Genomic DNA, 24,851 nt, shown 5'->3' with positions numbered 1-24,851 from the left:
TCCTCCGGGCTGAAAGCTGCCCAGGTGGAAGATGAAGTGGTGGTCCTCCAATTTGCAGTTTGGTTCATTGTGGCAATGGAGGAGGCCAAGGATGGTCACGTTGGAAAGGACGTGAGAAGGGGAATTAAAATGGACGGTGACTGGGAGATCCGGTTGGTCCCTGCAGGCCCGGCTGAGAAGTTTGGTGAACCAATAGCAAAGTTCTTTTTCTGAAGGACAACAGTGAACCAGATGGGTTTTTGTAATAATCAATGATCATTTAATGACAACACCTTTTAACTTAAGAATCATGAATTAGTTGAATTTAACTCCCACCTGCTGCTGTGGTGGAATCTGAAGCCTGTTCCCAAAGCCTTATCCTTGGTTTCTGGATTGCTAATCCACTGACAGTAGTATTATGCTATTAGCTATCCCAACTGAGTTAGTTCAGATCGACATACCTTACACTGTATCAATAAATGCCACAAAGAACTCAATCCTTTAACCTCCTCAAATCTCACATTATTGCAAAATTATCCAGATATAATGACTTAAGTAGTTTAAAGTCCTGGGGAAAGACTTTGTGCATTAGTGCGAAATGAGTGATGGTTAACCAGCAACCTTGTTTTCCATTGTTTTTCAAAAGCACACAAAAGTCAAGGCCTCCCCCAAATGTGTGTCCATGTGAGCCAAAGCCTGGATCAGGCCTGGTGGTTACACACCAATCTATTGCCTTCCAGCAAATACATGAAAAATACCCCCAGGATGGATAGAGTGGGACTTATGTACACTCACCCCCACCCCCTCACCCTACTCCAACCCACATTTAGGAGAAACTGTTAGTGATGTAAGGGAATGGCAAAAGGACTCACTTTGGAAAAGCTACAATGGAATGTTCTTCTCTTAGGGACATTAACAACTTTCATTTTCAAATAGAGGGTGTGACTCTCACTCATGCAATGACATAGCCTCTAAATGCGCAATCTGATGTTCAAGGGTTAACAGTCAGCACTATACCTCTATCACTTCCTTTATAATTACCAAAGCTTTTATCTTTCATCCCATCAATATGCACTGTTTGATGCAATATACATAACTGGGAATTGGGAATAATTCACATTCTATCTAGCATGGGTAAATATACATGGTATAAATAAACTGCCACTGCATATTACTGGGCTATAACCCACTCACTGTGGGATATATATACACAGTATATAACCAACTTGGCTCAACATTGTCTGGAAAATTACCCACATACACTTACTTCAATTATTGGATCTATGATCTAAACCAGAACTCCAACCAGGTCTGACAATCCAATTGCCAGAGGCATAACTTTGAAGTCTTAGGGTTCAAAGTCAAGTAGCTAAGTTACTGTCTATGGAACATTTCTTTGTAAGTACCGACACTAACAACACTGTGACCTGTTAAATCTGATCAACTGAAATCTGTTCTAGTGATCTCTGGCTGGAAAGTACAGGCATGTATTTGACTAGCAATGCATTTATCAAAATTGCTTGCACAAACCAAATTTCCACCAATATTAAGAATACAAAATCCAGAAGACACACGAGCTGGGGACCAATATGAGCTCTTACAAGTAACAGGAGGCATGCCCTCTTCCGTAAGTGAATGAAAAAAAAACACTTACTGCCACTCTTGTCAAAAAGGCTGATGCTTTTCCAGAACTAGGCTGTAGCAATCCTTGATGCATTTGATGTATTACAGCATCTCTGCAGCCAGAGAGGTATGTCAGAAATAAAAAAAATCCTTTTGACAAAGGTTTTTGCAGTGAGTTGGGGGGGGATTAAAACCCAAGAGATACGATCTGGAAGGTCTGGTTTCTTGCCTCATACATGAGATCACAGCTGACTAATTCTGACTTTCTATCTCCAACCCAAGGCAACCAGTGCCAAGACATCTTATCCTTGACCTCTACTGAGTCACGTTGCAGGAGTTAAAGTGTTTGTTCCTCATAAGCCTTAATAGATACCAAAAGGTGAAAAATTAGGACAATAACTGGGATCACAGTATACGAAAACATCTATGCACTTCACTGGGAGTGGCCACAAAGCAGCCACTGAATGATGTCAAAGTGATGTAGATGCTCGAATATGAAGGTTTCAATCCTGACCCTGGACAGTGCCTCAGTCTCTATGATTCCAAGACACCTCCAACTGACTCAACAAAAGTTTTCCACTTGCATTTCTCACTTTGTGACTCTCTAATTACACCAGAAAGTGAACAGCTATTTCCTTCTGGATTATGGTCTCAGACCTGAAAGTGTTACCCTAAATGCACCATTAACTGTCCACGGTTATCTGAGGGATGCACAAACATGTGCAAATGGCATAATATTGCCTGCAATGCCACAGCTTTGGTATTCTTATCACTGGGACTTTCGTATTATGCAAGACATTGATTGTTGATCTATAACTCTAATGTTGTAATAAAAGTTTCTTTAAAAAAAAGGCTCAATGTTTTGAAGAGTATGCTACAGTAAAGTCATCTAATATAGAACCTGCAGAGGCTGCCTCTGGTCCCTCCACAGGATGTTATAGTGTGGTTGTGCCTCTTTGCCACTCAGTATTGGGTGGGTGCTGGAGATCTCTGGCTCAAGGTCTGTACTTCTCATTGTATCTGTGAATTGTCACACAGCCATGATAGGAAATGGGCCTCGGCATGGCAGCCATTGCTGTGATGATTCCTGTTGCTGGGTCGTAGCATGTAATAGTGTCAGTGGCCTCTCCCGTTTCCTTTCTGCCACCGAGGATGTAGACCTTGCCGTTACACACAGACATGCCGCAACTCTCCTGCATGGTACAGAAAGAGAAACTTGCATTATAAACAATCATGTCTGTCTCTTAATCTGATCCTCTGGTTTGACCATGACTTTATGTGCAAGGTTTGTGAAGGTTTGTAGCTCAGTTTGAGGTTTAGGGTGTAGGTTTGCTCACTGAGCTGTAGGTTTGATATCCAGACTTTTCATTACCTGGCTAGGTAACATCATCAGTGGTGACCTCCAAGTGACCTCATCAGTGGTGACCTCCGGGTGCTGGCATGTCTTTGCTTAGCCTGTCCCAGGATAGATGTGTCCCATTCATCCTGGGACAGGCTAAGCAAAGATATACCAGAGAATTCCTAGAGGCCTGGCACTCCAACCACAATGCCATAAACAAACACATAGATCTAGGTGCCATCTATCAACCCTCAGAAAACAAACAGGAAATGACATCACCACAAACCCCAGGAACCCCATCCAGGAGAAAGATATAAATAGAAAGCAGGAGACAACAGCTTTGTTTCACTTGGAGGTCGCCACTGATGATATTGCCTAGCCAGGTAATGAAACATCTGGATATCAAACCTACAGCTCAGCGAGCAAACCTACACCCTAAATGACTTTATGTATCTTTGTTCACCTTCGCGTGCCTATCCCTGTCACTCTCTTTCCCACTCTTATCCAGTCTTATTCACCGACCTGTTCACAAATATAATGAATAGGCAGTCAATTGTGACAGACTGATTTCTTGAGACCTAGCCTGGATCTTGCTTATTTGCATTCTCTATCACAGACTCTCAGGTCAATGATCAAAGGAGCTATGATTGGGTTTCTGCTCCATAATTGTGGAATTTGGGGTGGGATTTTCTGATTCAGCATGCTCAGGAAGCAGATACTGGGAAACTCTGCAAAGTCCATCCCTGATATTCTTAGTATTGAAAGAAATAGTTGAAAAATCGCAGATAGGAGTGCCTGAATTTTATTCTCCCAGCACTCACCAGGAAAACTAATGTAGGAAATTACATCCATCAATTCCCCAATTCTGTTGGTCTATAATTACCAGGTTGGCATTAGTTCGATGGACAGAACTGATACCCACTCCACCCTGTATGGAGCAGCTGTACATTTCAATTCCTGATCATTTCTTGGACAGTGAGATTGTGAGACAGTGAGACTAATGGTGGTGGATACTTTCACAATGGAGTTACTGAGATGTTCACATAGTTACCTGTCTACTGAAGGTGTTCACCACATGCATCCAATAATCCTCCACTGGATCGTAGCAGAAGATGGACTTGGTCAGCCCCCCGGCCACGTATATAAGGTTGGTCAGGGACACTGCGGTGATGCATCGTTTAGCAACAGGAATGGGTGCTCGCAACAACCAAACATTAGTGGCTGGGTCATAACATTGAACCTATCAGGGAGCAACGGGGAAGTCAATACCCACACACTCACAATAACAAGCATCGAAATACATATCGATCGACTGCAACAAAAGCAAATAAACATGTGCATGGAACAAAAATGAATATTTACGTAAAATACAGTAACAGTTATGACACCATTTACAGGTGTAGTAACAAAGTGTGTACAGGCCAAGTGTACATGAAAACAAACGTGCAATGTAATAAACATATGAGTACAATGCTTCAAATTGAAATAGGTGCCCTTTGCACAGAATAGTGATCTGGATAGGCAGCCTGGCTGATTGTCTAGTGCTAGTCTAAGGGCATTAAGGACAACCCATTGTGACCACACTATAGCCAGCCATTCTAAGACTGACTAACAATAGCCTATGCAGATGAAACCAGGGCTTGATCCTTATACCTCAGGACCACAATGTTCGTTTCTCACATTTTTTTGAATTAATTGCTGCCCATTCCTAAAGGTCCTGAAGAAGGCGGTCGTGAGCTACCTACTTGAATGTGGTTAGGTTGCTTGTTGGGGACAGGCAAAATGTGAACCTATTACTGTGGGTCTGGAGTTACATGGAGGCCAGTGTAGCTAGGACAAGCAGGTTTCCTTCTCTCAAGAATGGTCGTGAGACAGCAGGATCTTTATGTCAATTTGGTCAATTCATAATACAGCTCTTATTCCAGATTTATTTAATTAACAGAACTTATACCCCAACTACCCCGTGGGCGGCATGGTGGTACAGTCGTTAGCACTGCTACCTCACAGCGCCAGAGACCTAGATTCAATTCCCGCCTCAGGCGACTGACTGTGTGGAGTTTGCACATTCTCCCCGTGTCTGCGTGGGTTTCCTCCGGGTGCTCCAGTTTCCTCTCACAGTCCAAAGATGTGCAGGTCAGGTGAATTGGCCATGCTAAATTGCCCATAGTGTTAGGTGAAGGGGTAAATGTAGGGGTATGGATGGGTTGCGCTTCGGTGGGTCGGTGTGGACTTGTTGGGCCAAGGGGCCTGTTTCCACACTGTAAGTAATCTCATCTAATCTACTATTTGTTGGATTTGAACTTGTGTCATTAGATCAAACTACACCTTTGAATTACCAGTATGCCACCTGGTCATAGTATATCATAGCATTCATTTGTAGCTCTGTAACTGCTGGTAATTACCAGAGCTGATGGTTTTCTCCCCATTCATAGATGCAAAGCTAAAGGGGGTGTCCAGTGATTTACTGGTCAGTACAGTGAGCATCTCAGGCTCGGAAACAATAGCACCAACCTGGAAAGGCAGCTCCAGTGACTAAGACAGGCTGCTGAAGGGAGAGTGCAAGAGAAAACGGTACCAATCCAAACATTCAAATAACAGGAAAAACAAAGAGATGATCTCCAGTCTCTCAGCTGATCATATTATGATTTGCTTCGTCTTTGGCAAATGAGAGGGGAGAACTCAGCCAAACCGACACTGTCTGATCACTATCTCTCCTGTGTGAGAGTATGTGTGTGCATGAACATGAGTGTGTAGGGAAGCATAAATGTATGAGCATTTGAACTGGGCATCTTTGCATGTGTGTGTAAGTATTTACATTTGTGTGTGATTGTTATGTCAGCTGGACAGCACAGTGGCTCAGTGGTTAGCACTGCTGCCTTACAGTGCCAGGGACCTGGGTCCAATTCCAACTTTGGGTCACTATCTGTGTGAAGTTTGCACATTCTCCCCATGTCTGCGTGGGTTTCCTCCGAGTGCTCTGGTTTCCTCTCACAGTCCAAAGATATGCAGATCATATGGATTGGCCATGCTAAATTGCCTATAGTGTTCAGGGATGTGTAGCTTAGGTGCGTGAGCCATGGGTAATGCATGGTTGTAAGTTTGTGATTCGTGAATGAGGGCATGTGTGAGTCTAGACTTGAATGTGCAAATTAAAACAAACTATTCCATAAATGGTGATACATTGAACACTGAATGCTTTATTGGTATCTGCATAACTCTATAAACAGTGATTCCCGCCCCATTTGTCAGATACCTTATCAGAGCACGTATTGTCATCAGGCCCTCCTCCAATCACAAACAGCTTACTGACACAGCTGACGACAGCCGGTGAGCTGACTGCCTCTTTGAGGGATGCAACCTCGACCCAGCGGTTTGAGAAAGAGTCGTAACACTCCACGCTGCTCAACCGATTCTGACCATCGTAACCTCCCACTGCATACACCTGGAGTAGGGCACAGTACAGAAACATGCTCAAGGAAACAGAAAACATTTCAAAGGAGCTTTCACCAGGGTCCCTAAAAAAAAAGCACACAGGTGTTGGTTCTTTACCCCAACTCCTATTTCATGTAATTATCAGGAATTTTAGATTATAACCCTACAGCTCTTAGCAAACAAACTACACCTGCTGCTGGCTGCAGTCAAATAATGAGGAGATTTTTTTAACACAATAGCCAGGCACTAACTATTGTCAAACTGACAGAAGGAGCTTGTGGTTCTGTATTGCTGATAATGTTCGAGTGCAAGTGGGAAAAAGATTTGTAGGCTGCTTCTTGGGGTTGGGCTCATGGACAGGTGCAGTCAGGGAGGGAGCTTATGTTCCCTTAGTAATGGGGAGTGGGCTTGTGTTCACTTACTGTTGCAGAGTGGCTTATGTTTCCTTAGTGTTGGGGAGGGGCTTGTGTTACCTTAGAATTGGGGAGGAGTTTGTGTTATCTTACTGTTGGGGAGGGGCTTGTGTTATTTCAGTGTTGGGGAGGGGTTTATGTTCCCTGAGTGTTGGGGAAGGGTTTGTGTTACCTCAATGTTGGGGAGGGGGGTTGTGTTCCCTTAATGTTGGGGAGGGGCTTGTGTTCCCTCAATATTGGGGAGGGAGTTTGTGTTCCCTTAGTGTTGGGGAGGGGCTTGTGTTCCCTTAATGTTGGGATTGTATTCCCTTAGTGTTGGGGAGAGAGTGTGACTTGTTTCACAACTGATCAGGGGCTTCTATGTTGATACTGCTAAGGAAGGCTGTCACATCCTGTAAACATGAGAGTTTTCAATTATGTTCTTTGCACTTTTGCTCCTGGACTGTCATGGCACAGTTGACAAACGCAGTTGACATCTTGTTACAGTTTAATCTGCTGACTGGTATGCTAACCCTCTGGGAGCAGGCACAAAGCAATCTGATGATGGGAACAGATGTCAGCGTATCCTCTTTTCTCCACATTAAACCACAGCACAGGTGAGGTGCCTCGCACTGTCTAAATATCGAGGGTTGCGGGTGGGTTACCACAGCAACACACATAGAAGCCACATGTGCTGCATCATCAAATGACTACATCATTGAAGTGTCAAATGTCCTATCATTTAAATTAAAAAGAAAATACAACTACACTAATTATGGCTAAATCTCAATGATTTCTGTTTATTTTTATCCCAAAGGAGATGTGGGGGATAGGACAGAAAGCAGGATATCAGCAGATATCTCAAACTGACAAGCTGAATGGATCCTTTGGGCCACATTTTTATGCTTCCATTTATGGAAAGCTTTCAAAAGAAAAAAAAGCAATAGGAACAAAACACTTAATTTTTTTTCTAAACTTCAAGGTAAAGAATGTGAATGACCCTTACACTCGAACCATCTAACATTCCCTTCCCAGATCAGGTACAGCAGTTCTGAAAAAGAGGACACAAAATGTTGACCCTTTCTCTCTCCCTGAATGCTGTTGGACTTGCTGAGTTTCTCCAGCATTTTCTGTTTATATTTCAAATACAGCAGCGGTTCAATACAAGGTGAAATGTCTCCTACACTTCCTTATCCATGAAACACTCCATCTACGTCAGCAAGTAGGAAATACCCGAGGCTGCAGTACAAAGACAGGATCAACAGAATGTATGAGAGATGTCACTAAAAACAATGTATTGTCAACACAGTGCAGGGAGAGTCTGGAGACAATCAGACAAACAGACAATGCAGAACAAGGTAGGCATGCTTTCTTGGAATACATACAATTATTTAAGCCACGGAAACCAGTTTGAACCAATTAGAATTTCAGGCTTACACAACTTATCTCACCCAAAAGGACCCTGAGTAGTCCAGGTGATATAGCTATCTGTGATTGGGTAATGCAGTTTCCTATCAGGGAGGCTTTGGTGTACATGTTGCTAGGCGTTGAGGTTTACCTGTCAGACTTTAATTACTTCCCGCCTCTTCACTTACTGTACCTGCAATGGCCTGCTCACGTCAACCTGAACCTTCGCTGCTGCCTTTTGAACTGGGCCCAACACAGGGAAGCAGATTAAACAAACAGGGAGGAGAAGTAGAGAAGGAAGGGCTGCTTGTTTTATGGCTGGCTTCAGCATCCAGCTTCACAACAGCAAGTTTTAACCATTTGATGTCTGCTCACTCCCCACCGATGTTATTGTCCCAACAAGAATCACAAATTAGAGAGCGTTGAGAATGCAGCCCAGTCCATCACGAAAGCGAGTATTCCTTCCATTGACTCTGTCTACACTTCCCACTGCCTCGGGAGAGCAGGACGTACCCTGATGTACTTATGTAAAGTATGATTCACCAGGTTAACAAGAAAAATAATACTTTTCTCTGTATTTTGGTACATGTGACAATAATAAAGCAAATCAAATCAACAGGAGCTGGAGATGAAGGCAGGAGATTGGTTTTACTAGCAGCACAAGCTACCCCTGTTGAAGTGGTCGGTGAACAGCAGGTGACACACCTAGGCCAATGGTGATGCTGACCCTCCTTGAAGCAGCTGTGTTATAATTGAGTGTCCAGACTGGCCACCCTGAGAGTCAACCAGACAGTGCAGTAGTGAAGTTCCATACAGGCCATACCAGGTATTGGAGGAAAGATCACTTCATTGGAAGACATTCGTGAACCAGTTCAGTTTTAATGTTAAAATAGCAGCTTTCCTGCTGCCAGACCATGGAATACTGGATTTATAGCCAAGAGTGTGGTGCTGGAAAAGCGCAGCAATTCAGGCAGCATCCGAGGAGCAGGAGAATCAACGTTTCAGGCAAAAGCCCTTAATCAGGAATTCCTAATGAAGGGCTTATGCCCAAAACATCCATTCTCCTGCTCCTCGGATGCTGCCTGACCTGCTGTGCTTTTTTAGCACTACACTCTTGACTCTGATCTCCAGCATCTGCAGTCCTCACTTTCTCCTTACTGGATTTATACTTAATCTGCATGGTGAAATTTGAATTCCAGTCTGCTTCAATTGCAATTCCTAACCACAAATTTCACGCTGCCCTTTATCCAAAGAGCAATGTTTATTATTTTTCTGGTGCCAGCCATGAGTTACTGGATTATAACCAAGCTCTGGTCTGCCATGTCAGATATACATAGAAGGATCCCACAGCACTGTTTTACTGAAGAACATGGAGTCACTGTCAGTGCCCTGGCCAATAATTATCCATCAAGCAACATCATGAAAACAAGATGACCTGGTCAGACAGTCATACAGCATGGAAACTGTCACCTCGCTGTTCTGTGCTTGTCACATTTCTTACAACACGAATGACACTTGAAAAGAATCTCCGTCTCTTAGAGGCTTTGGAGTGTCCTGCATTCAAGAAGGAAGGTACAGAAATTCCACACTCTTTTCTCAGTTAACAGCCCCCATGACGCTAGTGAGGATTCCAAAGAGTCGCCTGTAGTTGGTTCATTCTGTGCTTCCTAATCAATACCTAGATAGGGAATGCCATGGGAATCATTCCCTGACATGTTCTCCTTGCCAACTTTTATAGCTGCACTATCGAGAGCATGCTGTCTGGATGTATCACTACCTGGTATGGCAACTGTGCCTTTCAAGATTGGAGACAGTTACAGAGAGTGGTGAACTCGGGCCGGGCAATCACAAAGGCCATCTGTAGAATCCATTTACCAAGCCCGCTGTCAAGGAAAGGCCTCCAGCATTCTCAAAGATCCATCCCACCCTGGCAATGTTTTTCTACAACTTCGACATCAGGGAGAAGGTACAGAAGCCTAAATATACGCACCAGCCATTTTCGCAACAGTTTCTACCCTACTGTTGTTAGAATACTGAATGGACCCACAAACTCTTAGCATTCACCTGTACTTTTGTTTTTGCCGCTGTTTACCTATTATTTACTATCGATGCTACTTAACTATATGATCTGCCTATATTGCTCGCAAGACAAAGCTTTTCACTGTGCCTCGGTACACGTGACAAGAGATTCAATTCAATTCAATTCAATTCATTTCCTGTGGATAGACTATCAACTAGCACATCATACACCTTTCAAATTTACCGCCACAGTCACAAAAGTATCAGACAGTTCTAGAATTGCCCCATATCCAGTCTTCCAAATTCTTGTTTAAACTCATTCACAAATGTGGGTGTCACTGGCTACACCTCTAATTAGCTAAAGAGCATTTAAGAGTTAAGCACATTGCTGCGGGTCATGTAGGTCAGACCAGGCAAGATTTTCTTATCTAATGGGGATTAGTGAACTAGATTTTTTTAAAATACAATGGACAGTGGCTAGATTTTATTCCAGATTTTTATTGAACTCAAATTTCACCACCTGCCCTGGTAGGATTCAAACCTCTGCCCGCGGGACTTTAACCAGATATTCTAAATTATTAGCTCAGTGACATCACCAGCATGCCACTGCCTTTCCATTCCTTTTAATTTATTGTTATGTGTACCAAGGCACAGTGAAAAGCTTTGTCTTGCAAGCAATACAGGCAGATCACAGAGTTAAGTAGCATAGATAAGTAAATAATACGTAAACAGTGGCAAAAACAAAAACACAGGTACAGGTGAATGTTAAGAGTTTGTTAGTCCATTCAGTATTCTAACAACAGGAGGGTAGAAACTCTTTCGAAACCAGCTGATGCGTGTGTTTGGGCTTCTGTACCTTCTCCCCAATGGTAGAGGTTGTAGAAAAACATTGCCAGGGTGGGATGGATCTTTGAGAATGCTGGAAGCCTTTCCTACTCAGCGGGCCTGGAAGATGGATTCTACAGATGGGAGGTTGGCCTTTGTGATTGTCCGCGCCGAGTTCACCACCCTCTATAACCGTCTCCGATCTTGAATGGTACAGTTGCCATACCAGGTAGTGATGCATCCAAATAGAAAGCTCTCGATGGCGCACCTATAAAAGTGGCAAGGATATTCACCTTCTTGCCAAATTTTCTCAGCTGCCTGAGGAAGAAGAGACGTTGTTGGGCCTTTGCAACCAGTATGTCCATACAATGAGGCCAAGAAAGCTTGTTGTGGATGACCACTTCCAGGGGCTTGACACTTTCCACTCGTTCTACCTCTGTGCTGTTAATGTGTTGGGGAGTTCTTTGCTTTTGCTGCATTGAGAGCTAGGTTGTTCTCAGTGCACTATTTTTCCAGGTCTTCCACCACCTGTCTGTAGTCTGTTTCATTGCCACCTGAGATTTGACCGACTATGATGGTGTTATCAGCGGACTTTTAAATGGCATTAATCTGATATTTGGCGACATGGTCATGGGTGTACAGTGAGTACAGTAGGGGGCTGAGTACACACCTTTGGAGGGCTCCAGTGTTGCGTGTTAGTGAGGATGACATATTGTCCCCATTCTTCACTGATTGTGGTCTGTGGGTCCAGTTGCAGAGAGTAGGGCTTAGTCCAAGATCACTAAGTTTAATAATCAGTCTCAAGGGGATAATAGTGTTGAAGGCTGCAGTCAATGAGTAGGATTCTTACGTAGCTGTTCTTGGTGTCAAGGTGTTCTAGGGAGGAGCGAAGGGCAAGTGATATGGCATCTGACATGGATCTGTTGGTCGCATAGGCAAATTGGATTGGGTCAAGAGTAGTGGGGAGGCTGGAGTTGATTAATGCCATGACCAGCCTTTCAAAACACTTCACGACCACCGAAGTTAGGGCCACTGGGCGGTAGTCATTGAGACATGCTGCATGAGCCTTCTTAGGCACAGGGGTGATGTTGGCCCTCTTGAAACAGGCAGGGACAGTGGCCTGCTGCAGGAGAGGTTGACGATGTCTGAGAAGACCTTTGCCAGTTGATTCACGCATGCTCTGAGTGCACAGCCTGGTACTTCGTCTGGTCCCATCGCTTGCCTTGGATTCACATGAAGAAAAACTGATCTGATCTCTGATGCAGAGACTATTGGGATAGGTTCATCAGGATTTGAATAGATGTTACCTCTCCGCCGAATTCTTCTCAAAGCGACTCTAGAAGGTGTTGAGACGATCTGGGAGGGATGTGTCATCATCTTGGGCTGGAATTTGGAGTGATACACAAACACTTGGCCAAAAAGTGAGCTTTTTTGGAATGAAAGGGAAGTGGAAGTATTTGGTGAGGGAATGCAGAAGGGGAGGGCTCTCAATGTGGTCTCCTCTACATTGGGGAGATAGGACATCTACTTACGGAACGTTTCAGGGACATATGCACCAAACAACCCCACCAACCTGTGGCCGACCACTTGAACTCCCCCTCCCACTTCACAAAGGACATGCAGGTCTTGGGCCTTGTCCACTGCCAAAACCTAACCACCCGACACCTAGAGGAAGAACACCTCATCTTATGCCTTGGGACTCCTCCAACCAAAAGCGATCAATGTTGATGTCACCAATTTCCTCATTTCTCTCCCCTAACCTTATCCCAGATGCTACCCTCCACTCGGCGCTGCCCTCTTGAACTGTCCTACCTGTACATCTTCCTTCCACCTATCCGCTCCACCCTTTGCTCTGAGCTATCACCATCACCCCAACCATCACCTATCTATCGCATTCCCAGCCCACATTCCTAATGAAGAGTTTATGCTCGAAACGTAGACTCTCCTGTTCCTCGGATGCTGCCAGACTGGCTGTGCTTTTCCAGCACGTCACATTTTGACTCTGATCTCCAGCATCTGCAGTCCTCACTTTCTCCGACTGATGGCCATCCCATATTTGGAGGAGAGGGGCCCTATAAGAGGCCAGAGCTGGAGAAATAGCAAGCTTGGGGGAAACGAGGATCGTTACACTGTTGGAGGTTACAACAATAGTGAGGGGACAAGGCACAAACTGAAATCCAACAGTGGAATCAGTTGCTGTATTCTACACTCTTTGCTCGGTCATCAAAGGAGCTACTTCAGAGTTGTTTTTAAAAGAAGCAAGTTCAATCATTCATCACAACATTAACTTCTTTGAATCAGCACATCTTTTGAATTAACTCTTAAATTGCTTTTCATCAAGATACTCAGCAGGTTTGAAAAGCTTTTGTCCTTTTTAATTTGGTATTTAGCTTTGTCAAAGTCTGAACTTCAGGTTAATTTTACGTTTCCTGTTACCTTGCCAAGAAGGACAGCCATCTTGTGGCGCCATCTGCCTTTGTTTAAACAGGCCACTCGCATCCAGATGTTCAGCTGGGAGTTGTACATCCACACATCACGGCTGTTGATTCTGCCACCTGTTCAACACAAAGAGAGAAGCTAAAAACCAGGCTTGAGGTTCATCTGGTCATGGAACGTGTACTGCTTTTAATTTGTTTTCGGGCCTGTATTCTATGTCTAAGACCTCAGACCTGAAATTAATGACAGGCCTTTGCCCGATTTTTAACATGTACATTCAGTTGAAATCTGGATTGCTGTTCATTACCCATGGAAAAGGTGAAGAAGCTGCTAAGAAACAATTCAAGAATTCTGTCCGGTTGCAAGTCGAGGAGATTTAAAGTGGATTGCATTTTTGAGCTGTATTGCCAGTAAGATGTACAGACTTCTTGGGAAAGGCCACCACCAAACGCCAGCAAACCAACAAAAAAGTTTTAGAACCCTTCTGCAATCCATGGAAAATCTTCAGGCTGTTTGTCCCAGGCCTTGGTTTGACTTGAATGTGGAGCAGAATCTAGTGCAATCCATCACTGGAGGCAGCAAGAGCCATTAAGTAGCTGGAATGATGGTATAAACAAACCCACGTCACCTTCCCACTTCCACCAGAATGAGGTTCCAAGCAGGAAAACCCAGGGGTGACCTTCCTATGCCTCTGCCAATTGAGCCTTTTAAGTGGCCACCCAAAGACTATGAATGAATCTGAGCCTAATGCTGCTGGCAGCTTCTCAGCTTGAGAGGTGGATCGTGCCCTCAGATAAAGGCAGTTAGGCCCAATTCATAGGGACTGGACATTAGGCAGGGGTATGCCTACTGTGCAGCACTTCTGCCTTGCCATAGTAGTGAAGTTGCTCTCAATAAATTGACAAGGGACATCCAATGTGACTGCAACCATGGTAATCAATCCCACCCCATCCCTCCTCACTTGTGTGCAGTTTTTTTGCACTGTTGACCATACTATCCTCCTCAAATGCCACTCCTCTTCTCATCTAACTGAGTGGGAATGCTGTTACCCAATTCCATTTTTATCTATTTAGCTGTAGTCAGAAGATCATCTGCAATAGTTTCCTTTGCATCATGACCTCTGGTGTTTCCTTAGGATGTCTCCTATCCGCCTCTTATTTATTACGCTAAATATGCTAGCCCTCACCCGTTGGTGACAGCATCCAAAAACACTTCAGGCTCCACACACACATAATGGTAGCCATCCGCCGTATCTCACTAACACCTCTCTGAACCCATCCATTGTCTCTGTCTTGTTGTGTTGTATCTTTTGCCATCCAGTGCTGGATCAGCAGATTTCCACCAACAAATATCATAAAGTCCAAAGCCGTTGCCACAACCTCTGTTTCCTAGCCGCTGATCTCATCCCTCTCCCTGGCAACTGTCTCAGGCTGAACTAGACTGTTTGCAAACTCAATGTCTAATTTGACCCCAAGATGAGCTTCAAACTACATATCCATTTTATTTCTATCTTCACAGCTTCAAACGATTCCACCCAGCCCTCAGTTCATCAGTGACAGCAGATGCCCCCATCCATACTTGTGTTGCCTTGGGGCATGACTATTTCAATGTGCTGACTGACCATCCATCCTCCATTTGTGTATGAGCATCCAAATTTCTGTTGCCTGTACCCTTGTTCGCCATTGCTGTTGTGGTGAGAGACGTACATTGGCTCCTGATTAAATAAAGCCTTGATTTGAAAATCAGAACAGAAGAATGTGCACTTAGGAGTATGATGTGGAGGTGCTGGTGTTGAACTGGGGTGAAAAAGTTAAAAATCACACAACACCAGGTTATAGTCCAATAGTTTTATCTGGAAGTACTAGCTTTTGGAGCACTGTTCCTTCATCAAGTAGCTAGTTAGGCAGGATCATATGACACAGACTTTATAGCAAAAGATCATAGTGTCATGCCACTGAAATGATAATATTAACAAACCTAGATTGCTGTTAAGTCTTTCATCTTTCAGAAGGGGTTGTAGGTTTCGGTTCATTAATATGCAAATTCCAGAGCTTCTTTTAAGTCACATTCTCAAGATAACTTAAGGTTTTATTAAAAAAGTGACATCTCAGCTCAGACGATGCATTAAAGATGTGAGGTTAGACTCTGTCTGTATCCCAATCTTGGGTCAGACTGGTTCTGGTAATGATCCTGCTTCCACAGTTACCTGATGAAAGATCAGTGCTCCAAAAGCTGGTGCTTCCAAATAAACCTGTTGGACTATAACTTGGTGTTTTGTCATATTTCACTTAGGAGTAGAAATAGGCCATTTGAGTCTTACAGTCTTACATAAGATGGAGGCAGATCCTGTTGGGATCCTCTACATGCCACCCCTCCCAAAAAAATTTTTATCCTTATTTTCAAACCCCTCATTGCCTGGCCATTGCCTACAGCCCCAACGCTCTCTGACATTCAGATCCAGATACAGAGTCATGCAACACGGAAACAGGTCCTTCAGCCCAACTCACCCATGTTGACCAGGTTTCCTTAACTGGACTCATTCCATTTGCCTGTGTTTGGCCCACATTCCTGTAAACCTTTCCTATCCACTTACCTGTGAAAATGTCTTTTAAATGTTTGAATATACTCACCCCTACCGCTTCCTCTGGCAGCTTGCTCCATACACGCACCACCCTCTGTGTGAAAAGGTTGCCCCTCAGATCTCTTTTAAATCTGCCCCTCTCACCTTAATCCTATACCCTCTAGTTTTGGACTTCCCTACCCTGGGGAAACAATCTTGACTATTCCCCTTATCTCTGCCCCTCATGATTTTATGAACGTCTTCAAGGTCAGCTTCTTACGCTGTAAGTTAAAAAAAAACTCCAGCCTCTCATTATAACTAAAACCTTCTAGTCTCCCTAATATCCTAGTACTGTAAATCTTTTTTTTGAAACCATCATCTACCATGTCTGCCTGTGCCTTCACCTCCCACTGGCCTAAACTGTGGAATTCCTTCCCCACAGACTCTCTATCTTTTTTTTCCACCTTCAAAACCTAGCTCTTTGACCACTATGGTCACCTAGTCTAATATTTCCTTGTGTCCTTCAGCAGCAGATTAATTTTGAAATAACACAGTTGTGATGCATCTTGAGTTGTTTTAGCCACGTGAAAAGCACTACATGAATGCAATTTGCTGTTGGTCTGAAAACAGGAAGGAGGAAAAGGTCACTTAAACTGGACAAAAATAAAAACAATGACTGGGAAGCGATCAGTAGGGTGAACTGCTTATGTCCTTTTTAACGCAAGTTCAAAGAACAACACTTCATTTTCCACTTGGGGATTCTGTTTACTCTCTGCTCATTCCTGAAGAAGGGCCTGTGCCCGAAACGTCGAATCTCCTGTTCCCTGGATGCTGCCTGACCTGCTGTGCTGTTCCAGCAATAAAGTTTCAACTTTGATCTCCAGCATCTGCAGACCTCACTTTCTCCTGCTTATGTCCTTTGTCAATCCCAGAAGAGGCCCCAAGGCAAATTCAACAGTTTATAACTTCAAAGTTCTCAAAAACTGTTATGCAAAACAGACTGAGATTTTCTAATTGTTGACAACCACCAAAAAGACTTCCTCCAAAATTTGAACTCCAGGATCATTGATCAGTTGTGATCTCATAACTGCCACCTGGCAGTGATCCAAGTTTGCTTGTGATTATAAAGGCTAGATACAGAGAAACTATTTAGTCTGATTGCAACAGGAAGAAATACCATATTTTCTGGATCATAAGAGGCAATGGGATTTTGAAAGGAAATGTTTTGGGAATAACCCTTGGATGATAAGATGCACCGCAATATTAGGTGACTTTTTTCAAGAAAAATAATGCATGTTATCATCACTGAATACGTTAAGTTTGAAATTTGAGCTGGGTCATTTAGAGAAATAAAGAAGCATTTTCTCACTTAGAAGGTAGTCAGAATCTGGAACTTCCTAACCAAAGAGCCTTGGGTGCTGTGAAATTGCAACTTCCAGACTGAGATCAATAGATTTTTGTTGGATATGGGAATGAAGTGAAAGGAGGCAGCAGGAGACAATGGAGTTGAGATCAGATCAGACGCTAAGTGCATGCTGGAACTGACATGACGGACTGAATGGCCTAGTTCTGTTCTTATGATACTTCCTCATATGCCCGCTAGGCATCCAGCAAACCTGGCACATCTTTCATTTGAACATTTTTTTGGGGTGGTTTGAAAGTTTGGAAATGGCAGTTTGTGGCATTATTGCCAGATTAATGGATTCATTCAAAATCAGATTACGCAAGACTTTGGTGACAGAGGCTGGAGACAACAGCTATTTAATGATAACAAAGATTTAAACTCAAAATGTGCTCCACAAGTTCCGTTATGGTACATCTCATAAGATCAAAACTCAAAACACTATTTACTACTGACCAAGCTAGTCCCAGAGTGTGAAAGGTCAGTGTCGATCCACTGTCCCAGTCAGTCCCACAGTGTGAAAGGACAATGTCTGACCCACTCCCCCAGGCAGTCCCGGAGTGTGAAAGGACACAGTCTGACCCACTTAATCTCTGTGTCCATGGGTTCTCTTACCTGACACAAGGATATCATTCCTCAGGGCACAAACAGCATACTCAGATTTGGTGAATTCTGGGAGTTTGGCAAGCGACTTCCACTCTCCGGTCATTGGGTCATAGCATTCAGTGTAAGGGAGATTGAAGCCTCCCACTCGTTCACAGCCTCCCACTACCACAATTACTTCGGAGTAACCTGTGGACCTGGGGTTGGTGGGGTAAGGGGAGGTGAAAACAGAAAGGCATTGTGGGTATTGGCATTGGATAGCAAAATACTACAAAATACTGACTCGTCAAATGTGGCTATGCATCTGCTGTCCTGTATCTAAGGGTTTTTGATGCATCTTGGAACCAATAGTGAGCCAGGTGTCATGTCCTTTGGCAAAGTTACTATGGCAACAGATAGAACTGAGGAACATGATCTCGAACCTTGTTATAATCTCAACTACAAGTCGAAGTTGTTCTATACCAGAAGGCTCATCAACCTTCAGGGATAATAAATTGACCAAACTTGCTACTCATTTCATTGAAATGATATGGAGGAGCCAGTGTTGGACTGAGGTGGACAAATCTGAAAGTCACGCAACACCAGGTTATAGTCCAACAGGTAGCTACTTGATGAAGGAACAGTTGTCGGAAAGCTAGTGCTTCCAAATAAACCTGTTTGACTATAATCTGGTGTTGTGTGATTTTTAACTATTGCCTTGAGAGACAGTACTGTCCTGTCAAACTTATGTGACTTATGTGGACTGAATGAGTCAGGGTTCAAGATGTGGGCTTTCCCATTCAGAGATCCTGTAAACAATCCTAGCCCAATTCTGAGCCAAGGCCTATGAGGCTTTTGCCAAATTGCAACCAGCCAATAAGGGTTGCCTGACTAGCGTGGATGTTATTATTCATAACTAGGACTGACATGGTCTAACTACATGGGTCTCTGTGCTGCCACCTGCCATCCACTGCCACCAGTACGTTCAGGTGTCATTCCTCACCTAACAAGTGGCAATCCGAGTATTTCTGTCATGGTTAGGTCTCCGATCAGCTTAGCAAAATGCAGGACAGAGTGACTTTTCAAAGAAGGCTTTTGCTTCCCCCACTCACCTACGAGGTCTCGTCCGTGGTGACATCATCTCATTGCCAAGGACGTGGTACCTCCGAGCCTCATGCAGCAGTTGGTAACACTCAGGAGAGCTCTGGATTAGCTGGTTCCCCTCCACCGTCTGTACAAAATAATTGGGGTGCAGTAGGGGAAGCCTAACATGAGTCAGCAGCTCTTTCAACATGGGCCTCCTGCGGTCAATGTCATGATATACCCAACGTATCACAGACTCGTACACAGTCTCCTCCTTGCTGACGACCAGATCATCACTGGAGACATAGTCGATGAGCTCATCCTTCTCCAGTCCCAGGAACTCCTCATGCAGGGCAACCTCGGAGAACATCTGCAGGCCGAAGCATCTGCACTTGGAGTGCAGCACCTTCAAGGAGTGTGTGTCTGCAAACTTCTGGATCCCTAGGCAATTGCAGGGGTCAAGCTGCTCCTCCAGGAACTTGGCGCAGGCATCGCGGATGGCGTTGATCTGGAAGAGGCTAGAGGTCTCAAACAGGTATTGCACGTTGTCCGTGGTGATCCTCACCTTTCCCGTGTAGACATACTGCAGGAACTGGTCCATGGCATCAGCAAAGATGCCGTTGATCTCCACCAACATCTCCCGGCTCTCACGGTGGTCATTGCAGAACATAGCCCTGAAGTAGCTGCTGCAGGAAGACAGGATGGCGCGGTGGCAAGGAAACTCACGGCCCTCCACACAGATGACCACATCAGTGAAGAGACGACTGGCCCTGAACTCATTCAGCAATTCGAGGATGCTCTCAGCATGAGATGGGCCTGAGGAGAAATCAAAAATGTCTTGATTCACCACCGGCTTCTGGTCCACTTCAAGGACTTTGCGTTTGCTGAGAGGTGAGTCACGGAAATGGTTATCATCCCTGTTAATGCGTCGTCCCAGAATCAGCACCATGGCTACGCCTGACCACTCACTGCAATGAGATAATACTGTATTAGTCTGAGTAGGAGAAGGCAAATTCAATTAAAACTTTAATGTTAATATTTACACTTTACACAATAAGGATATTATTCCTTCACTTCTTGTGCCCTGTATACACGGGTAATATGATCAGGAATATAGAGGGAATAAGACCAGTACAAAGGACAATGTTATTAAGACTAATTGAATAATATAATACATTTGTATACCTTACACTACACAAAGAACAACAATTATTCCAAGATAGGAAGATTATTAAAATGACGAGAAGGATAGTAATTTTCCAAGTGCAATACCTTACACCTGCCTTGATGGTAACGGCTATCAATCTCACCTCACCTCTGCAATTCAGTTCTTTTGTCCATGTTTGAACCAAAGCTGTAATAGCCCTGCAGAACCCAAACTGGGCATCACTGACCAAGTTATTACTGTTTGATAGTTCTGTTGATGAAACCTTCCATCCCATTACAATGATTGAGAGTAGGCTGATGGGGCAATTAGGTGGATGCATTTGTCCTGCGTTTTGGACACACTTGGGCAATTTTCCACATTGTCAGGTAGCTGCCAGTGTTGCAACTGCACTGGAACAGCTTGGCTACAGGAGTGGCAAATTCTGAAGCATGTCTTCAATATTAATTTGGGAGAGACTGATCTGCCATTGGGTACTCTCTATTGGATAGTGGAAATGGCCTGATTTCCGATTAGTTAAGTTGCAGGATGGACTGATTCCCTATTGGGTATAGTTTGGGAGGGACTGATTCCTGATTGAGTGCACTGTGGGAGGGATTGATTCTTGATTGGGCACAATGTGGGAGGGATTGATTTCCCTTGAGGTTCAGTATGAGTGATATCGATTGCCCATTGGGTACAGTGCTGGACTGATTCTCCACTGGAACATCACAGCGCATTCCTCGCTGTAATGAGTGTATTTTCCTCCTTATACCTTTGATAGCAGCTGTACAAGTGAACTGAGCAGATTGCTGCTGCTGCTTGCCCTCTTGAATCTGTATCTGACCACCACAACCAGGGAACCACAACAGGGTTCCCATTCATTGTTAATGTATTCTGCAAACAATGACTCACAGATTTATGGTGAAGAGTGTGGTGCTGGAAAAGCACAGCCAGTCAAGCAGCAGGAGAATCGACCCTCCTTCTCCTTTGATGCTGCCTGACCGGCTGTGCTTTTCCAGCACCACATTCTTCGACTTTGATCTCCAGCATCTGCAATCCTCACTTTCTCCTTATGGGGCAGCATTGTCCAACATCCTGACTTAGTTTTTATGTCAGGCTCTCATTCCAGTATCAGGAACACTTGGGAGTCCTGACCCCGCATTGTAGCAGCATTGGGGACCCATTACAGTTTCCAAAACAGAAGTCATTAGTTTCACTGGAATAGGTCTGCCTTCAAGTAGAGGCTTTGCATAAGCATCAGAAAAGAGACAGACACACAGAACTAATTTAAAAGTCAATCAGTAGCCTTCGTTGGGCTTGCTGTCACCTTTTAAATGGATGTGGAGGGGGAAACAGTGGTTCAAGCAGCCATTCCTGTGTGGCTTCACCTATTTCTGATGCGTACTTTGTATTATGCGCATTGAATCCATGCCATGATTCAATTATCAATTTAGTTCTACCCAGGACAGTCTTAGCTGTTCAACAATATCAACCAAGCTGTTTTTATTGATTGAAACAGTCTTCATTTATGCTTTTTTACATTGTGAAACTGTATGATTATTTAATGGATTACTCACTTTCTTGTGGGATGTTACCTACAAGTATTACTTTATTTAAAAGGAATGTATGCATTTGTACTGGAGGTGGGGTTTATTCTGTTGCAATCAGTCCCCAGAAAAAGGAAAATAACTAGGGTGTTTCGAAACAGGAAATAAACTTCCAAACAATGTACCATAATAAATGAAGAACCAGTAGAATACTTGTTTACACTTACGTAAATTAATTACTAGGATGTGACTTATAGCCCAGGATCTACAATGGTGTGGTGTATAGTTTGGCAGTCTTTTGTTGTTTCAGTTAAAATTATGGTGATATGTACAAAAGTATGTAATTTAGTTGCCCTAATTTTTTCTAGTGACATGCAGTTGCTTGACATTATAACCACAACATCAATCAAACCAGGAACAGATCAGATGATATATACACAAATATAACTACACACAGAATGATTCACACAAAACTATACACAAACATAACTACACACAGAACTACACACACAACTGTATACAAAACTACACAAGGAACAAGCCACACAAACACACACAGATACATACACAAAAATATACACTTAGAGAACTCACTAAACTACATGTAAACTTAACTACATACTGAACTACACACAACTATACAAACATAACTACACCTAAGCCTGTACACCATCTATAAGGCACAAGTCAGAAATGTGATGGAATACTCCCCATTTGCCTGAATAAATGCAGCTCCAACAACATTCAAGAAGCTTGACACCATCCAGGACAAAGCAGCCCACTTGACTGGCACCACATGCACCCTTTTAATATTCACATCCTTCTCCACTGGCAAGCAGTGGCAGCAATGTTTACTATCTACAAGATGCACTGCAAAAATTCACCAAGGTTTCTTCAACAAAACATTCCAAATCCACAAATACCACCATAGATAAGAGCAAGACCAGCAGATACATTGGAACACCACCGCTTGCAAGTGCCCCCCACCCCCTCCAAACTACTCACTATTCTGATTTGGAAACATATCACCATTCCTAAGGTTGTGGGCTCAAAATATCAGAACTCCTTCCCTAATGTGGTTGTGAGTGTTGCTACACATATGGACTGTAGCAGTTCAAGATGGCAGCTCAACATCACCTTCTCCAGGGCAACTAGGGATGGGCAATAAATGCTGGGGGTCTGGTCAGCTATGGCCACATTCTATGACCTAACAAAAATACCTGCATACAGAACCACATACAGAATGACACACAAACATAACTCTACACAGACCTATGTACATTAAAAACCCACACATAAGTGTAACACCAATAAGATCACACACACAATACACGCACATATTTACAGGCTACACACAGTCCATGCAAACATAACTACATACATAGAACTATCATGACCATGACACAAACAGAACTGCATTTAAATATAATTCCACAGACCCCTTTATGGATTATACATAGTAACAAGTTTATGACAAGATCAGTCCAATATTTCATGGATATGTGATTCCAAGGCTGGTGTGTGTGTGTGCTCTTGTTGGTGTTTCGTTTATGTTTGGGTTTTTATGTACATAGTTCTGTGTAGAGTTATGTTTGTGTTCATGTCAGGCACGGATTCCTAAAATGTTGAGCACCATATTTACATTCACTGTACATTTAGCACACCCCCAAGATTTGTCAATCTCGCCGACATTGAGAATTAAGTCAGCCAAGAGAACGATGGGGAAACCTAAACAGTACAACTCCCTGACTTTCAGAAATAGTCACCCCATTGCAACTCAGTGTCTGGTTCTCGGTGAGGGGCAAAAATAGGATCGAATTTCCTTTTATTTTATGTCCTTCAGCACTGACACCCGCACAACAAAATGATCCTCACAACAAAACCTAAGCCGGTTTTGAGAGGTTCGCCAAGGATCTGCAGTGTTCCTGGGACATATGAACTCAAGGCTCAGCTGATACCAGGCTGCAACAAGGCATCAGCTGTTTGGGAGAACTCTCGTCAGCAAAAGATATGCAAACACAAAAAAACCATCACATCCGCCTGGAAACTCACAGTCAGCTGGTAAACAAGCGACAATGTAAGTTGCAGCAGAGACGACGCGCCCTCTCTTGATCACAGCCGGAATGCCACCGGCAGCATTCGCTTTGTTATTGTTTTTAAAAACGATCGCGTTCATAAGCCTACTGATACTTTCAAAATAAAAAATGAGACGGATTATTGTGTGAAGAACTGTGCTCCTGGGTGTTAGCCCTTCCCGCATGGTTAAATCCACCCCGGGGTTTGTGTTATTCTATTTAAAGTGTTCTTCCACACAATGTAAACAAACGCACCCGATCACATGGAAGCAACAATAAACATTCGGCGTTAGCACCATCTTTACTGTCTTTCCTGCCAGAATGTAGACAGATAAACAATATGCTCCGCTCTCAACCCTCACTTCCAGTGACACATCCAAGCAGTTACCAGGACAGTCACTTTCCAGGTTTTAAGAACCAGAGGTTATTCTGTCTCTTTCTCACCGGGAATCAATCCAAATAGGATTAACATTCCAACTTCGAAGATCCGGCAAACTGTTAAACAATTCACTTCTGTTCCTCTTTTTTTGTGAGAATCCAGTTTTTATGCATTACAGAGAAAGAGAGAGAGAGAAAATCCATCTTTATCTCTGCAATCACCAAACTATCCTCTCCCTTTTATGACTCAAAACACCCGATTTGCAACATGTAATGTAACAGTTCACTCACTTGTAGATATCAGGCGTAAATCTGTAAATAATATTCTTTCCTTACCGAGTTCAAAGAAACGATGTTCTGTCCCCAGCAGAGTCTGATAAATTTCCTCTTGAATTTCCTGGTGCTTAGCTATTGATTTAACGGAAATGTAAATCCTCTTTGCTCACAGATTTTTCCACTCTGTATGGTTTTGTTTTCCCCTCTTGCTCTCTGTTTGGTGTTGGCACAATTTACTGCCGTTTCCAATGTCACAGCTACTCATAAGTCAAAACCCCTCTCCCATTCCCTCCTCTCACTCTCACTCTGAACAAAGGGCACCAACATCAGCACCTTCAGATTGCATCAG

The 24,851-nt window shown here is 43.6% G+C and overlaps 1 protein-coding gene across 3 annotated transcripts; it reads right to left on the bottom strand.

The window, feature by feature from the left end:
- Nucleotides 1-35: 35 nt before the first annotated feature.
- klhl24a (kelch-like family member 24a) lies at nt 36-24,851 on the bottom strand. 3 transcript variants are annotated; one of them, XM_043701843.1, is made up of 7 exons: nt 24,518-24,849; nt 19,109-20,047; nt 18,030-18,214; nt 13,453-13,571; nt 6,195-6,383; nt 3,993-4,181; nt 36-2,795 (listed from the first exon to the last, which is right to left on the bottom strand). In XM_043701843.1, exons 2-7 carry the CDS (start codon nt 20,026-20,028, stop codon nt 2,598-2,600), a joined length of 1,800 nt encoding a protein of 599 aa, XP_043557778.1. In that variant the 5' UTR covers nt 20,029-20,047; nt 24,518-24,849; the 3' UTR covers nt 36-2,597. The 3 variants fall into 3 exon arrangements, with proteins under 3 accessions (XP_043557778.1, XP_043557777.1, XP_043557779.1); XM_043701842.1 differs by having other exon boundaries at nt 24,563-24,849; XM_043701844.1 differs by lacking the exons at nt 36-2,795; nt 3,993-4,181 and having other exon boundaries at nt 5,953-6,383; nt 24,563-24,851.

This window comes from Chiloscyllium plagiosum, chromosome 13 (assembly GCF_004010195.1).
Source record: "Chiloscyllium plagiosum isolate BGI_BamShark_2017 chromosome 13, ASM401019v2, whole genome shotgun sequence".
Lineage (NCBI taxonomy): Eukaryota > Metazoa > Chordata > Chondrichthyes > Orectolobiformes > Hemiscylliidae > Chiloscyllium > Chiloscyllium plagiosum.
The sequence above is the reverse complement of the archived record's forward strand: the minus strand, read 5'-3'. Positions and strand labels throughout refer to the sequence as shown.